This window comes from Pseudoliparis swirei, chromosome 8 (assembly GCF_029220125.1).
Source record: "Pseudoliparis swirei isolate HS2019 ecotype Mariana Trench chromosome 8, NWPU_hadal_v1, whole genome shotgun sequence".
NCBI classification, from domain to species: Eukaryota; Metazoa; Chordata; class Actinopteri; order Perciformes; family Liparidae; genus Pseudoliparis; species Pseudoliparis swirei.
The window spans coordinates 17,991,306-18,007,679 of NC_079395.1; the positions used below are offsets into that span (position 1 = coordinate 17,991,306).

At 46.5% G+C, this 16,374-nt stretch overlaps 2 protein-coding genes across 5 annotated transcripts; both read right to left on the bottom strand.

Moving 5' to 3' along the window:
* Nucleotides 1-325: 325 nt before the first annotated feature.
* On the bottom strand, nt 326-4,550 carry gorasp1a (golgi reassembly stacking protein 1a). 3 transcript variants are annotated; one of them, XM_056420938.1, is made up of 9 exons: nt 4,386-4,550; nt 3,299-3,379; nt 2,963-3,166; nt 2,769-2,855; nt 2,473-2,603; nt 2,232-2,364; nt 1,842-1,950; nt 1,576-1,728; nt 326-1,486 (listed from the first exon to the last, which is right to left on the bottom strand). In XM_056420938.1, exons 1-9 carry the CDS (start codon nt 4,446-4,448, stop codon nt 1,086-1,088), a joined length of 1,362 nt encoding a protein of 453 aa, XP_056276913.1. In that variant the 5' UTR covers nt 4,449-4,550; the 3' UTR covers nt 326-1,085. The 3 variants fall into 3 exon arrangements, with proteins under 3 accessions (XP_056276913.1, XP_056276914.1, XP_056276915.1); XM_056420939.1 differs by having other exon boundaries at nt 1,585-1,728; nt 4,386-4,549; XM_056420940.1 differs by lacking the exon at nt 4,386-4,550 and adding an exon at nt 3,509-4,354.
* A 554-nt stretch (nt 4,551-5,104) lies between these two features.
* LOC130197900 (cysteine/serine-rich nuclear protein 1-like) lies at nt 5,105-12,209 on the bottom strand. Of its 2 annotated transcripts, XM_056420869.1 has the most exons (6): nt 12,104-12,209; nt 11,749-11,865; nt 9,601-9,836; nt 8,342-8,592; nt 7,623-7,898; nt 5,105-6,615 (listed from the first exon to the last, which is right to left on the bottom strand). In XM_056420869.1, the coding sequence occupies exons 3-6, from the start codon at nt 9,791-9,793 to the stop codon at nt 5,671-5,673; spliced, it is 1,665 nt and encodes a 554-aa protein (XP_056276844.1). In that variant the 5' UTR covers nt 9,794-9,836; nt 11,749-11,865; nt 12,104-12,209; the 3' UTR covers nt 5,105-5,670. The 2 variants fall into 2 exon arrangements, with proteins under 2 accessions (XP_056276844.1, XP_056276843.1); XM_056420868.1 differs by lacking the exon at nt 11,749-11,865.
* Between the last annotated feature and the right edge of the window lie 4,165 nt (nt 12,210-16,374).

A 16,374-nucleotide genomic window follows, 5' to 3' on the forward strand; every position in this document is an offset into this window, starting at 1 on the left:
AATGGGCAATTTCTTTCTCTTTTTTAAATCAAGTAATATGATTGTTTACCATCAAAGATTCTCCCATTTCACATTCATGAAAAGACTACACTCATTCCTAATAATACAGACAATGAATTGATAAAATATCTGCAAAAAATACTTTTCCTTATTTTACACACTAGCACCTACTTGAAGCTCCCTAGAAAGACCGAAACAACGACGCAGCAGCTTCACTGTCACCACTCGTTACAGACCGGATGTGAAAGGATTTCTATCGTGGTTTAAACATTACCTGCCAATGAACTTTGATATTGCATAGATCACAAAAATGACAAAGAATGAATAGTGTTGAACGAGACATAATTTTAGTGATAAACTGTAAAAATTGTCAAACTATGACCGAATAAATCAAATTAAAAGACGGTTTAAAACATACTGACCTCATCAAAGCTTGAATAAAAACATGTACCGACTGGTTTCACGCGGTACGAGTGGACAAACGTTTCCCTCATTGCAACACTTAGAAATCCAATACTTGAGCGATAAACGACACTAAACTAGAAAGCTTTTTTTTTAAAGCTCTATTCTGGGGAATCGTCAAGACCGGCTCGTCTGAACTGCCGACGGTCCGGTCGCTTCAAAAGCGTGGATATCGTTAACGGGCGTCAAGGTGCAGCCGTGCTCGACTAAACGTAGACGCGTTTGACTTTGGAAGCTTTCAAGTATTAAACACGTCGCTGAACCAGAAACAAAAGTCTTGGCACGAGCGTCATCTAATTTTGCACCAAGCATGGGACTTATTTTTATTTTTATAACCATCTTGGTGATAAAATAAGCAGTAACTTTAAAATTCCCACATGTGAAAAGAAAAACGGATATTCCTACAGTGCCTCTAAGTATCTCTCCAACTCATGTGCGAACGCTTCAGCCGGCGTCTGTCCTGCAACAAAGGGGCGGAGCCACGCGCGCTTACTGAGAAACTATCACGAGGTCAGGAAGCGTCTTCCTCCGTCTGCTCTGCACATCCTATAGTGTTTCTTTAAAAAAAGCCCCAGTGATTGTCAACTTCACTCTTCGCAACTTCTGTACGGCCTGATGCCGGCTTACACGAGAGCCGGCTCTTCTTCTGGCTCCTCCCCCTCGCTCTCGTGGCTGCAGTGGTGAGCGGCCGCCACCTGGAGAGGCTCCGCCGGAGCGGGAGACGCGTCGACGGGAGGTGGGCGGGGAGGCTCTTCGGCCGGGACGGAGGGCTCGGCGGCGGGAGGCTCTGGGGGGGTCTCCACGGGGAGAGACAAGTCCTCCGCCGGTGGACTCGGGCCAGCGCTAGATTCACACAGAGGGCCGGGGGCGACGGCGGACTCGGTGAGCAGGTGAGACCGCTCAGACAAAGTGTCACTGGACGCCAGGGCAGCGCTGAGCTTTGTGGCCGTGTGGGAGCTCCGGTCCCGGAGCTCAGTCTGGCTGTCTGCGGACGACGAGGGCAGCGCACTGCCCTCCAGCTCCTCTGCACAAGCACAAGCACAAAGCACTCTGAGTTCCTTTTGCCAAATCTAGAATGAAAGCGCCGGGACACTCGTATGACTTGCCGCTGACCTAACTCACCGACGCCAGAGATGTCCCCGTCCTTCTCCTCGTGCATCGTCAGCGAAGTGTCGGTCATGTCGATGGACGACATGGACAGGTCCAGTCTGTCCGCCAAATCTGCAGGTTCGGGGTTCATCACTGCCACTTCAGAGTCTAAGAAACCTGACAAATAAATGGGAAAAACGCTTTATGAGAACACCGGTGTGAACCCGATTAGACAACATGTATATGTCATATGACATCATCCTCTAAAACCACTGCACGTCTGAACTGACCGGGGTCCATGACCCTCTGGACGGGTGGAGGTAGAGGAGCTTCCTGGAGGGTGACCTGCTCCAGGTCCAACACATCGACACTTAGACTTGAAGGTGCAATCAAAGGTGCCTGAGAAACAGGTGACAGACATGAGCCTTCCTGCTCCTGCCAATGTTTGATTTCATGAAATAATATCAGAAAATCTATCTATTGTCGGGGGAAATAAAAATCACTGATCTCCGACTGCTTTTGAGCAAGCATGCTAAACATTTGTAGATTCTAGCCTCTCAAATGTGACTGTTTAACCATTTGTGTTGACATTTCATAGATCAAATTACTTAATTTCAAAGTAAATAAAAAAATAGACATCCAACAAAGGCAAAATGTGGTAAATGCGAATCGATATTTACCTCGGTGAACCCGTGGGTGGGCAGCTCCGGGGGGGGTTCCTCCTCGGGAACCGGGGCGGGTGGCTCAGCCGCCGAACCATCAGAAAGCGCTGGGATCCGGTGCAGGTAGCCGTAACCGATGCCACACCCCAAACTGAGAGCGCACATTTGAGAGTGTTACCAAGATGAGATCATCCTAAATTAAACATGTAATTACCAATAAGTCACACTGAATAACTTGCATCTGCGCGTTAGCACTGACCTGCCCTCTCCGCCCCACGCCCCATTGGGTGTGACCACCACCTCTCTGCAGACATCGGTTTGTGTGTTGTACACCAGCAGCTTCAAGGGCTTCCCTTCGTGGGCCTCAATCAGCGAGAAGAAGTCTTCTGACTGCAAATCAGCGGCTCGGCTCAAAATACGACTCTCGACCTCTCAAAGAGATCACGAAGATCCCTTTTTTTTTAAATCTCACAAATGATCAAACATTTTTTGAAACATATATAATCAGAGCCGAATGTCGACAATGAAGCAGACATGAGCGCAAACGAGTCTTACGTCTTGCAACACTTGGTCCGCTCCGACGATGTAGTCGATGTGCGGCTGGAGCTCCGCCAATGCAGCGGGGGAGCTGGCCTCCACGTCCTACAGGACAGCAACACGAGTTATCAAACTCAAGGTGGAGCAATCATGGGGTCACGGCTGTGAGGTCAGAGGGTTGGGCTCCCCCGGTTCCCGGGGAAGACGCTCACCAGGATGTGCCAGACGTTCTCGTTGGCTCCATGGTAGCTGCAGAAGCGGACGCTGGCCCCGAGCAGGCCCTGCCCCCCCCACATGTTACTGGGCATCACCTCCAGCTCACGGAGCGTGGTGGTTTTCGTGCTGTACACCTGCATCCTCACCGCTCGCTCCGTGTTGGCTTGCAGAAGCTCCTTCAGCAGGTCATTTTCCTCATTCTGGTGAACAGTAAGGGGGAGGAGTCAAACGGCAGGATTAAGAGGCAACTGTATGTTAATGTCCTCTCGGGAAATCTTTTGTTTACGACCCTGACAACCTTTGGTCAATGACAATAAATAAATCAATCTTACAAGTCTTTTGTTGTCCAGAGACAGAATGAAGTCAAAGAACGGCTGCAGTCCAGCCATGTGTGCAGGGGAGTTTGGCTGCACCTGTCAAAACAGACACAAGCATTGTGATAAATCACGTAATACTATGTTATTACCTTCGCATTGAAAATGCGGAAGGTTATGTTTTGATCGCTGTGTATTTATTTATTTATTTGTATGCGTGTTACTCACATAACTCAAAAAGTATTAAACCGAATCCCATGAAATTTGGGGGGATGATTGGTTATTATCCGGGGACCATTTGATTAGATTTTGGGATGATCGGGTCAAAGTCATGAAAAGGTCAACAATTTTTTTTTTTTACCATAGCACGGTCAATTTCTATTCAATTGACATGCAACTAATGCCAACATGTTCATAATTCAATGCCCAATCTTGTGATATGCGAAGGTATGCGCTCTACCGAGTGCCCGTTCTAGTTACTATTATATTATTTGGGGAATTAATTAAAACATATTTTAAAATGTATTTAAACTAGATTTGTTTTGTCTTTTAGAGGTTAAATAGGCAATTTAAACCAAAACATATCCAATTTACAAAGAAGCAGCGAAGTTTCGACCACGAGCTCCATGATTGGCAATTTCGCCAAATCAATTAATCAGTTAACAGACTAGCTAATCTATAAAGCAGCAATGTCATGAAATGTACAATTATTATATTGTTTTACACAAGTCGTAACAGGTTTATGTGAGGAGATTCATCGGAGGCCAGTAAAAAAATATATGTATGATTTCCAACCCCCTTAAACGCATCGGCTAACTCTCCATTAGTCACAGCGTTAGCTCGTATTTAGCTGCCGTCGCTACGCCAGAAACCACTCAGATAAGACACTCTGCGGGTCTCTGGACCGTTACGACACTTCCTGAAGTCACGCCACTGAATGCCATTATTCGGTAACGACACGTCTCGCGACGCCTCCGTTGATCGAGTCCGGTGTTAGTAACACGTCGACGGTTCGCGGCTCCTCGGCTAGCCGCGTTAGCGTACAGGAACATGTTAACGTGAAAAGCCGCTGAACGCACACAACCGAGAACAATGGTGGTCTTACGCCGTGAACGTGGTACCCGTACGTCCCTCCTTCGGACACCTCTGAGCTCTGCGTCAGCCCCATGTTTGTCACGAACAGTCGAATGTGAGCTTAGATCATCGGAAAAATCACAAGGGTGGGAGAACTATTACGGTTGACAGTCCGCGGCCATCTTGTTTGCAGTCCACAACAGTCGAACGTCGCTTGCGTCGATCCGGACACGAGCGCGGACACGAGCGCGGACACGAGCGTGCACACGGCGCATGCGCACCCGGCATACTTTTTTCCCCCTTCTTTTTTATTGTCATTGCAGAGCTGCTTCGTGTCCGGCTGTCATTATATCCATTGACATTGTGCTAATGAGGCCATACTATAAATACTACAATTGTTTTACCATATAGTTTATTCTCTCAAACCCTTTATAGAGACGTATCTAATGACGTAATGGTAATAGGTTGTAGGCTGTGAAACTTTGACAAGTCAAATGAAGGCATTGTGAGGCCTTTTGAGGCCTTTTGCAGCAATTAGCAAAGCATGGAACTGAGTTGGGTTGTTGAGATTGAACTAAATCAATAAATATGTGTGTGTTTATAATAACAGATGTCAAATGAAAACAGTTCCTCTCGGCTTTGCTTTGTGAACCATTAGATCTCGCCATTATTGCTCCTATAACGTCTTGGTTTCTTCTCAGGAGGATGAATAGAACGTTACCGCTCATTAAATACATTTAAAATCAGAAGTACATTTCAAAAAAGTTTTATTATATTATTCCAATACATTTACAGGAGAATCCACAATGAGATAGGCAGTAGAAACTAATTCACAACTCGGGTTGATTAATGACATTTTTCATTCTTGTTTGTGGATTATCCTGCTTATAAACCGTGGCCAGCTACCTGCAAAATATGCATATTTGTGTTGGGGTAATACTTTATTTAAATAGGAATGACTTGAAGCAACTTAACTTGCAGAGAGCTGTGATGAGGCTAAAGGAAGCATCAGGGCCAAATTAAAATATCCCTGTGGGCCATAGTATACACAATTAAATAGCATAATAGAGATGATTATATGGGTTCAGGAAATAAAAATAGGCATATATTAATTAATAAGTGTAGTTTTCTCTGAAATAAAATATAGGCAAACATATTTTTAGGAAATAGAAAAAGAAATTGTCCAGCGGGGGAACAAATATTTCATCATTCATTCTCTGTTCATTGAAATGTTCTTCCAAATACATTAAAGCAGTGCTTTATACATTAAATTCTCTGACATTCTCTTGTTTCGTCACTACGACGCCTTGAATCGGCTATGAAAGCTGTGTGCCCCCGACCGCGTAACCCTTCTCCGGGCTGGCCTCCGTCAGGCCCATCAGAGCCTCCAGCAGGTAGGCGCTGGACTCGTACTGAGGCAGGTTAACTGAGCTGATCAGCTGCAGGTGGCAGAAGCGGTCTGGGCTCCTGTGGACTTTGAAGGAGCTGTGCAGAGGCCCGGAGGCGTAGTCACTGTCGAAGAACTCCATGTCGGAGTCGGAGGACAGACTCAGGCCCGTGTACCTGCCTGAAAAATAGTCCACAGTGGGGGAGGGAGTGCTGGGGAAGCCCTCCAGAGAGTCACTGTCAAAGAAGTCCCCGGCTTGGTTTGCGTTGTGGTCGAGGTAATCCGTCTGCGAGGTCCAGCTCACATTGTCTGTGGCCGCGTTGGCTGTCAGTGGTTCTCCCGTGTGCCTCGGTTGGCTGGGCGTCGAGCGGTTGTTGTTTTCAGAGTCGCAGATGCTGAGGGCGCGCGACAACCCTCCGTCCACGTCGGGGAGATCCTGACACCCGCCGAGGCACCGCCCCGCGTCGGAGTCAGAGGAGGAGCAGGAGGAGTCGGTCATGTCGCTGCTGCAGCTGTTCTCCTCCGCCACCGACCGCTCCGGGGCGAAATGAAAGGAAGGCGTGGCGGGCGTGGTGAGCGGTAGACCGTCTTCCTCCATCGGGAACCCAAAGGGACAGGTCTTGTCCTGGGCTCTGTGTGCCGAACAGCCCTGGTCCTGGTCCTGGTCCTGGTCCACATACTCTTCAAGGTCTTCTGGAAGTCCGGTCTGGTCCTCTTGGTTGGGTGTTTCTTCTTGCAGTCGCCTCTCCAGCTCCAGTTTCGTGACAGTGTGGATGTAATGCGTCTGCACTCGTCTGGAGTTGAACTCTTTGCGGCCCCGAGTGTTTCCACAGCCGTCCGTGGTGCAGCCGCACGGTAAGTTGAAGCGGTCCACCTGCGCGTCAAAGAAAGAGGAAATCAGTGCTCGGGTTCTCCAAGTACGACAGTAGGATCTGAAGTTAACAAACACTGAGGCACATGTCTTTTTTGCTAAATTGTTGTAATAATGGTATTTGGTTAAAATTCCTGACAGTACTAAAAAATATTATAGCATCCTTCTGGTTTAGTTTGTTCCTTGTAGTGTGTATCCGCTGTGCTCTGTGTCTTTTGTTGTCTGTAGGAATTTCTGGTGGCAATTGAGTTTCCCCACATGGGGATTAATAAAGTGTTCTAATTCTAATTAATAATCAAAGAGGGATAACATTAAATAAAATCCTCAATTCCAGTAAATTGATCTTTATTTAACATTATGATACAAATTGTAATGTGAACACATTTTCTGAAAAATCAATTGAGGAAATGATAATATGGGAACGTCTGTTTTGGCTACTTGACTGTATGTTAAACGGAGGAACGGATGAATGTTTTTTTAACATCTGAAATGTGGACACATCTGATTGTTGTTGATGTAGCCCTTTAACCCTCCTGTTACCTTCACATTTACTAACATATTTTACCCTCGGGGTCAATTTGACCCCAGCAATTAAAACCTCCAGAAAATTATTAGAATTAATATTGTTTCCCAAGTTTAAGTGTGAGGTACTTTATGTTTGTTGACTACCTAAATAGCCCTTTAAATAAATAAAAAAGTTGATATTTCTTATATGTTTGACACAGTGAAAAACAGCCTGGGGTCAAATTGACCCCAAAGAACACCGACGTTAAACATTGAATGGGGTCAAATTGACCCCAAAGGTAACAGAGGGTGAAAGTTGAAATGCGTGTGACTGATTCACATGAGATGTTTAAAGAATAACAAAAATAACATTTTACAATAAAAATGTTCCACATTTCAGATGTTAAAAAACATTCAAAACCAGTCCTATACGGTGAAAAGTTCCGGGGCGTGTGGACCCGATGAGGCTCATCAGCCCTCGTGTGTCATCTCCCCACGTGTCGTACCTGGCACTTGATTCCTGACAGGCTGCACGCGCAGGTCTCCGGCTCACAGAAGCCTCGGCAGTCGCATCCGCAGGCCTCCCTGGAGACGCGCAGGCCGTGCAGCTGCCTCTTCTCCTCCCGGTCCACGCGCTTCAGCCCCGCCGCCTGCAGGAGGGCCTGCCGCTGTCTGGAGGAGTACGGCTGAAGGAAACCCCCATCCTCCGGGTCGTCATCAGGGATCTGATCTGCCGTGAGCCCGTCGACCTCTCTCTGGTCGGCCGCCCCGCTGGAGGTCAACTGGAATCAACAGATAAAAGTAAGCAGGGTTCTTACACATTTTGACCAATGGATTTCCATGACTTTTCCATGACCTTAAAACAAATTTCCATGACCAAACTGAAATCTTGGAATAAACATGAAACATTTAGAAAATGTTGCGTATTGAGAACGTACGCCGGCATATATTTTGAGCGTCTTTCTTTAAAAAATATATTAATTATTTCAAACTCGGCGTAAATGAACATGTGATTATAACAAATTTCCATGACTTTTCCAAAACTTTGATGATTTAAGTTTTTTCCATGACTTTTCCAGGCCTGGAAAAAAGCATTTAAAAATTCCCTGACTTTTCCAGGTTTTCCATGACCGTACGAACCCTGAGTAAGGAGACGGCGGCGTGGAAGACGCCATGCCGACTAATGTGCGGGGTGTGCGGGTGGGTGGGGACGACGTGCACTCACTTGGTGTTTCAGAGCCTCGAGCCTCTCTCTCCTCCGCCTCTCTCGCCACTCGTGCCGCCGCTCCAGCGCGTGCTCCGCCAGCGTGTATCTCTGGAGGGCGCTGTGCCTCCGCGCCATGCCCAGGGTGGCGCCGCCGCGCCCCGGCACGCTGGTGAAGCCCTGGCAGCGCGGGAAGCTGAACACGGTGACCTGGTCGAAGCGCACGGCGCTCCGGGCGCCGGCCAGCCGGGCTCTCTTCAGGATGGGCCGGACTGTTCGCGAGGGAAGGAGACAAAGAAGCATCGGGGGAAGTGAGGCCCTGTGGGGTCTGGGGTCAAACAAGTAGCTCGACAACCTCCTGGGGAACATCTTCATGGCTGTCCTCTTCTTTCTCCCAGTGCACTACGCTCTCGTATTTCACTCATCTATTTCAAATTATAATGGGACTTTTCTGCATGGAGAGATATTTTCATGATGTTGTTGTTTATTTTAATGTCGCTCTCTCCTAAAGTCATTTATAAATAACTCTCAAGTCCTACTCTCACACACTTAGGGAGTGTGTTTAGTCTTGGTTTTAACTTTCAGTCCAATTCCTAGAAAAGATTCCTGGACCCGACAGGCCCTGAGCGTGGACACAGGCTTCTGTAGTTCTCTCAGTGGCCACTGGGTGCCACTCTACAGGTGCTTCACAGTGTCTCGGGTCACTTGTGTAACACACATGTGGAGAGGAAATACCAAGCAAAGGGTCTGGAGCAGCAGCTGAGGACAGAGGGATGAAGGAAACCATGCAGGGTCCAACTGCTGCTGGTTCACCAGAACATAGTTACAACCTCTGACAGTTTACTCTCATATATAACATATATAATATCTACGCATATATATCATATTTATGTATTGGCTTCACTCTTAACTGAGGCTGAACTCAAGCTCCACAAGTCAGTGAACAACTGAGACCAGCTGACCGAGCCGTCTAGGAGGCACCACGACTCCTCGGTGACAACAACCAGCCAGGAGCCTGGTTCCAACTTGTGATCTGAGGCGGCGGGCCCCGGTGTCATGATGGCTCTTTGATGTGACGGCTTTAAAAGGTCCTTGCTAGTCAAATTGATTGCACAACATCCTATTGCTCAGGCAAATGATCTCTCCAGCCAAGCGAGTTATTCACACTGTGCATTATCTAGAGCGGCCCGAAAGTCAGCGCGTTCACATGCTGCCGGCTGATAAGAGACACTCCTATAAAACACTCGGGGGGCAGAGTGGTCTTCGGTCTGGAGACTTACCGGGTGAACCGGCGCGTGAAGCGGGACTGTGAGGCGTGAAGTCCCGGGTGTCAGAGGGGCCGCTCTCCCCGTCGGACTCCCACTCGGAGGAGGAGCCGGGGGAGGAGAGGGAGGACGAAGGAGAGGAGGAAGAGGAGGAGTAGAAGGGATTGTCATCTACCTCGGCAAACTTTCTCTTCAGGATGCCTCTCATTGTGCTGTTGTTGTTGTTGTTGTTGTTGTTGTGGAGGCACACTCTGCGTGAACACAAAGAGGAAGAGGCACACTGGTTTGTTGACGTGTCACAGATCCAAACTCTCAAGCGGAAAACACTAATGGTGCGCTGCTCCATCCCAAAAGCGCCTCTCCTTTCAGCATCCCTGAACTTAAGACCAGACGTTATGTAAACCATGGATTAATAATGGGATAACAAGTCAGCGATGCGTTTCATCTCCCGAATGTACACAGTCAAATAATGCGTCTTTTGAAGATGACAGCGGGAGGGCGGAGAGCTCTTTCCCGTTGAGCGCTGCTGGTCGAGCCGGTTTCAGGGCGCACGTTTGTTTAGGATAATTACATCTCGATCGTGATTACCCAACAAACTGATGTTCCACAAATATGAACCGCGGTCCGGCTTCCACTCGCCAAAACCAGCCGGGCAGTCGAAAGAGTTCAAAATAAATAAAAAAGAAGCTCTTTTTTCTCTCTCGCTCTCCCTGCAGAGCAATTAACATTCCAATGATTCCTCGAGTTTCTTTGTGAAGAATACGTGGAAACTGACTGTCCAATGGCTGCATGTTGAGGATTGGGGTGTGTGGCTGCTATTTTTGGATGTGAACATGGAAAATAAAGTCCAAACACAAAGTAATTTCAGGGTTACAAACCTAAATCATGGGCTGCTCGGAGCGCCAGAGAAGATCTAAGCAGAGGGGTGTTACAAGTAAAAGTAAAGAAAGAATCTGTCATTAGTCTTGTCCCTCAGAGTCCATAAGACAAGTGAAGTGTGTAGAGACTGTCACGTTAGTTTGGGGAACAATGGGATGCTAGGCAAACTGCTCTTGGTTGGTTTGGGGCTGCATCAAGACATTAATTCTACACAGATTCATCATTTTGGGCCATAAAATGTGAACAATTTCCCTAAAGACGTCCTCATGTCTTGTTGCAGCCTGAGCAACAATCCAACAACCCAACAGTGTTGTGTTTAATAGCATGGAAGTTGAAGAAATAATAAACAGTAACACACACATTTGTAAATTGGATTACACGTGCACACACAACTTTTTTGACCTCAAGGTGCTTTAAAGGCCATCGGGGTCGGACAAGAGACAGTAAGCTGACCAGGATGGAGGCTGACCTGCCCTTAAGTCCTGAGAGAGAAAGGGAAGGCGAGCCACTGAAAACAGTCCAGCATGAACACTTTCCCAAAGAGCGAGTTACAACACGGGGACGCCGCTTCTTGTTCAGAAAAGACTCTGAGTCCACAAGAAAAGGGTTTTCTGATTGTCTGTAAGTCAGTAAATAGATAGAGCAGCGAGTGAGCCGCTGTGTGTGTGTGTGTGTGTGTGTGTGTGCTCTCAGAGTGAGCAACTTCCTGGATCCATCAGCAAATAAGAGGTGAAACAAGAGACAACTTTGTGTGCCCTTACACTGTTTGCATTGAGCCGCAAAAGAGGAGTTATCGGAGTAAAGGGATTTCACTCTGCCGCAAAACATCTGCATGTTTTATACTCCTCAAGAAAATAAACATTAATCACAGCATTGCCAATTAATGTTGCATTGCAGTATTATTATATCTTTTTTTTTTTTTACAATTGTATCACCTCTCTATACATTGTATATGTGACGTTATACTGCACATGTGGGGTGTCCACTGAGACCACATCAATAATGTAAAAGGTCCGAAGCAGCAGAAGCACACACAGTGCGCGTTAGTGTGAAACAGGTGGGTGGGGGGGGGGGGGGCACCATATAAGTAGTTAATAGGCTGCAGGGCATTTTGTAGTTACAGTATTGAGGGGGTGGGGGTGTTCACAATAACTTCATGATTGCTTTCAGATGCACTTTAAAGCCCCACTTGAATGCTGCGCGGCGGCCACGGCGGGTTTTCGTTGGAGGGGGTGCAAAGAGTCGCTTCCTGTTTGGCACAATCACAGTCATTAGACAGCTGACCTCTTCACCCCACGCGGGGACACACTGCGATCATGTCAGCCACAAAGACAACACTGTCTTCGCTGCAGCAGCGACAGCCACCATCCCATTCACCCGGGAGCCAGCTCCCCCCGCTGCCTGGAAAGCGACGGGAAGTTTGTTGAAATAGAAGAAGGCTGCAGTACTTTTACGCCTACTTTAAAAAGTCAAATGTACAGTGATTGTATAGAAAGTGACAGACTTATAGACTCCGGTATTCTCGATGAGCATCAGACTGACGTGATACACAGTCAATACGACCCGGTGCCCATGTAACCCACAGTGGTAGATGTCCCCAAAGGGGGCACGGCGGTGTTATTATTGGCAGTTTACTCACCAGGAAGTCAAATGTATCGTGATGACAGCGAACATCTTCATTTGACACGAAGTTATGGGTCTCGTTACGGGTCCAGCCAGCCGAGCATTGCGCGCGCCCCTGTGTGTGTGAAGCCGCACAGTAGTGCCCTGAACCGGAGAGGCTGGCGGCGACCAAAGATACGACGTTTGTTGGCAAGATAGTGCCCCCCGCAGAGCGTGCGCCGTCGTACCGCTCTCTGGCAACGCCAGTTGGAAAAGTCAGACATCAGCTAAACACGAGAGTTACATGATAGTTTCAGCTCTTGACATGGTACTAACGCGTGTTACTGGTTCATACGCGACGAACAACAAGGAGATAAAGACGTTTAGCACAATGTCGTTAAATCTGAAACCTGTTAAGTTTCCTGAAGATTAAAACAACCGAAGTGAATTCACGTCGTCTGATAAACGAAGCAATTTTCAACGCTTTACCTCAATTTAAACTAGCTTGAATTTAGCTAAATGTGAAAAATCCCCCAGTTAGCCAGCTAATAACTCGTCTACCGAAACGAAACCGGAAGTTGTTGTGGAGCCGAAATGCTCTTGCTTCGTACACATGGTCTCTGTGTCTCTCCAGACTGTCTTGACGCAGACGGTGACACACATGCAGAGGCAGGAGACTCGTCACTGCTGCCCACATTACCACGGGCTCCGTGTCTGTGGTGTTCACACCGAACTGTACAGCCGGTGACGCATCCATGACTAATGAAGTCACCGTACACGAGACTGTTGGACTGTAGCAGCCATTTACAGGGATTATTCCCCAATGTTAGACAATAAAACAAAATAAAAACTATATTTTGAGGGTGGACAAAATAATAGGTACACCCGACACCTCCAGCACAATAAGGCGGAGCTCATTCGAGTTCGCTTTTGTTCAGCATTTTTGAGTTGTTGATTTAACTGCATTTGAGAGACTAGTATTTCTACCCTACTGTTGACATGTGTAATACAATTTTTTTTTTTAATTATATATATATATATATATATATATATATAATTAATTAATTAATTAATTATGTGTATTTTATAACTTGCATTGTGTGCATTATTTATGGCACAATCAGTGATTCGGGGCCACTCGTCTCAATAGGTTGTCTGGTCTTTTGCATTAGTGTAACTTGCCTTCAGACCTCTAATAAAAATGGCAATTAGACCTTAAAGGTGGCACGAGCTGCCACTATTCATCTTACATTACTGCAACATGACTCACGGCATTCCTCTGAGATGGTGGTTTAAGTCAGACACTCGTCAACTACAGAAAACTCCCTGGAGGGCGGAGAAGCAGTGTGGCAGGATCATGGATTTGGGTGTAAAATCATCCTCCCTGCATTCCTGTTAGGTGCTTGTTAAGAGATGTAAGCATGAGTCAGACATGGAAGTTAACTATTGTGTAAACTTTTCATGTAGTTATTTATAAAATATTCAAAATGAGAAGTCAGTGGTTTTTTGGGGGGGGGGGGGGGATACTGAGTGTGATTAATTAACATTCCAGGGAAACTAGAATGGGCACTCGGTAGAGCGCATACCTTCGCATATCACAAGATTGGGCATTGAATTATGAACATTTTGGCATTAGTTGCATGCCAATTGGATAGAAATTGACCGTGCTATGGTAAAAAAGAAGATTTTGAACTTTTCATGACCTTGACCCCGATCGATCCCAAAATCTAATCAAATGGTCCCCGGATAATAACCAATCATCCCACCAAATTTCATGCGATTCAAAGAAGATGTTGACCTTTTTCATGACCTTGAACTTGACCTTTTACCCTATCGATCCCAAAATCTAATCAAATGGTCCCCGGATAATAACCAATCATCCCACTAAATTTCATGCGATTCGGTTTAATACTTTTTGACTGATGCGAATAACACGCAAAACATAACCTTCCGCATTTTCAATGCGCAGGTAATGAAGCGGCAGTCAGAGACACAAACAGAGCCACAGACTAACAGATGGACAGACGGACAAAGGAAAGACGGACACGTCCAAAACATTCTTGAGCTTTCGCCCCATGTTGATACACATCAGTGTTTCAGTTTGAAGGAAAACAAAAATACCTGTTGGCCCAAATCCAGAGGAAGAAGGGCTGCTCGGCCCATCCTGTCCTCAGCACTCATGTGTGACCCACATTGGCTGGGATCACTAAAGTGCATGTGTGTGTGTGGGGAGTAGGGATACATAAGAGAGAGAGGAGGGAACTACTAATATCATGATACACAACCAATTTGTGTAAGAGTGTATAACTTGAGAGCATGTGATGCACGATAGGGCTTTGCAACTCTGAAGGCACCACCAGTCAGCGTGTCCTCTCTGAGGTCTGTGACACACATGATGCAAGTGCTACGCCACGGCTAACCGGCTATTTATAGTGCAACCACGCAGCCCGTCCAAAAATACATGTGTGCAAAACAGTTGGAGTTTCCTGCTCCTTTTGAGACTCAGCCGTCTGCTTCACATTGTAGCGCAGCTCTAATAATGAGTCATGGAGGGAAATGGATATAGTTCACTGGCATGGCGATGGTTATTACTAGTTTATTACAACTCGCTTTCACAATTCACTGTATATTCGCTTCATGCTGCAATCACAGATTCCGATCCTGATTTATTCACCTTTTCTCCCCCCAGGTTTAGTTGCATTGGCTCGTCATGGCTATGGAGTGCCATATTGCGCAATGGTACAGATTCATCCTTCCCCTCATCGTTCTGTTTTCTGACAGATGATGCGGTCTCCTACGCGCTCTGAGGACAGGCAGAGTGAACCCTCGGCGCGCTCTCTGTCCAGAGTCCACGTTACGTAACTCATAGCTATAGCCTACATTCTCTCGCAGCCCTTCAGGTCGCTGCCACGGGCTCTCGTGGCCCCGTTAGCTCAGCGATGGCCCACATACAGCAACACACTGACAGTTAGACACAGCTTCATTCAGTTCCTCCTGCATGCACATGGACACCAACTCGGGGATTTACCCCTCTCTCACTGTAAAGATCACTGCTTTGTTGTCCAGGGCCTAGCAGGAAGTGTCACTGTGTGTTATTGCTTTCCTGTCAGGTAGGAAGGAAAGGTGACAACTGGAGGCCCCGAGCCTCAGAAAGAAGAAACTTACCTAGTAACAGAAATATAGACAGAGAGAAAGAGTGAACGAGTGAAATAAGTTCATCTCAGGCAATGAAAGAAGCAGAACATGATTCACTCCCTCATGATACTGACAAATGGAGAACATACTCTAGCCTCTGATGTCATGTTTAGCAGTCGTCACCATGGTCACAAGGACGAACATAGTCCATCCGTTTCTATTTTAGAGGGCGGCGGAGCAGTGATTCATCTTGCTCGCCTTCCTCGCCACCACCATCATCATCATCAGCGGCACGACCGCTATCCTCCTCGTCAACATCTTTGCAGTCATTATTGTCGTGTTTTAAAAAAAAGAGGTTTTTATTACCTTTTATTACCAGAGACAGCTGGAGGGTGACAGGAGGGTGGGGGTCGGTGGGGAGCAAAGGGTCACAGGCTGCTCTATGGGGTGCACGCTCTACCGGGTGACCTCGAGGTCGCACTGATCCTTGTTTTCTGGTTTCGGGTTTAAATACGTCTGCAGACAACGAGCCCCTGAAAGTCTGGAGGTTTTTAAATGTGCTGCTTTTCTCTGTCCAATCAAGTCTAATTAAGTGGAAGACGCATCCGCTCCTAACACTGGTGTGATGGCATAACTGGTGTTGTTGCTCGCCGTGTGCTCCTCTCGGTAACTCCTCTGTGCGTGGACAGGACCGGTTCAAGAAAGCCAAATCCAGAACTCTTGCATCAGTTCGGTCGTGGGTTAACGTTAACAACCCTTTCGGTGCTCTGCAATCGTCATCAAATCTTAATTAAAATGTTGCGTTTCTTTTTCACAGATTCTCCTCGAGATTTTTTATATATATACTTGATATTTCATTGAGTTATTTTTACAGAAATACAACCTTCAAAAGTAAGAATGCATAATAATAATACAAAATAAACATAAATAAAAATGTAACCATGCATCTGGCCCTCGAGCAATTCCATAGTTTGATTATTCTGTCTGTTCCGATCTTGACGACGCTTTCAGTAAAGAATCTTTATTAGAATTATCTGTCTCCTGAGTCGTGCATTTGGGTCCACCCTAATCCCCCCGTGACACAGATCTCTAGTGCAAAATATATTCAAAGAGTTCTAGTCACAGGGTATTTTTAAATTAGTTTTAAATGTATATATATAGGTTGCATCTTGG

What these genes read in the sequence shown, in the direction of transcription:
- gorasp1a (XM_056420938.1), bottom strand. Translation starts at nt 4,448, where the DNA reads ATGGGGCTGACGCAGAGCTCAGAGGTGTCCGAAGGAGGGACGTACGGG. An exon ending in ACGGGTACCACGTTCACGGC is followed by an intron (nt 3,380 to 4,385) that starts GTAAGACCACCA and finishes CTGTTTTGACAG; the next exon opens with GTGCAGCCAAACTCCCCTGC. An exon ending in GCGTGGGGCGGAGAGGGCAG is followed by an intron (nt 2,365 to 2,472) that starts GTCAGTGCTAAC and finishes GTGCGCTCTCAG; the next exon opens with TTTGGGGTGTGGCATCGGTT.
- LOC130197900 (XM_056420868.1), bottom strand. Translation starts at nt 9,793, where the DNA reads ATGAGAGGCATCCTGAAGAGAAAGTTTGCCGAGGTAGATGACAATCCC. An exon ending in TCGAGGCTCTGAAACACCAA is followed by an intron (nt 7,899 to 8,341) that starts GTGAGTGCACGT and finishes TGTTGATTCCAG; the next exon opens with TTGACCTCCAGCGGGGCGGC. An exon ending in TGTCAGGAATCAAGTGCCAG is followed by an intron (nt 6,616 to 7,622) that starts GTACGACACGTG and finishes TTTGACGCGCAG; the next exon opens with GTGGACCGCTTCAACTTACC.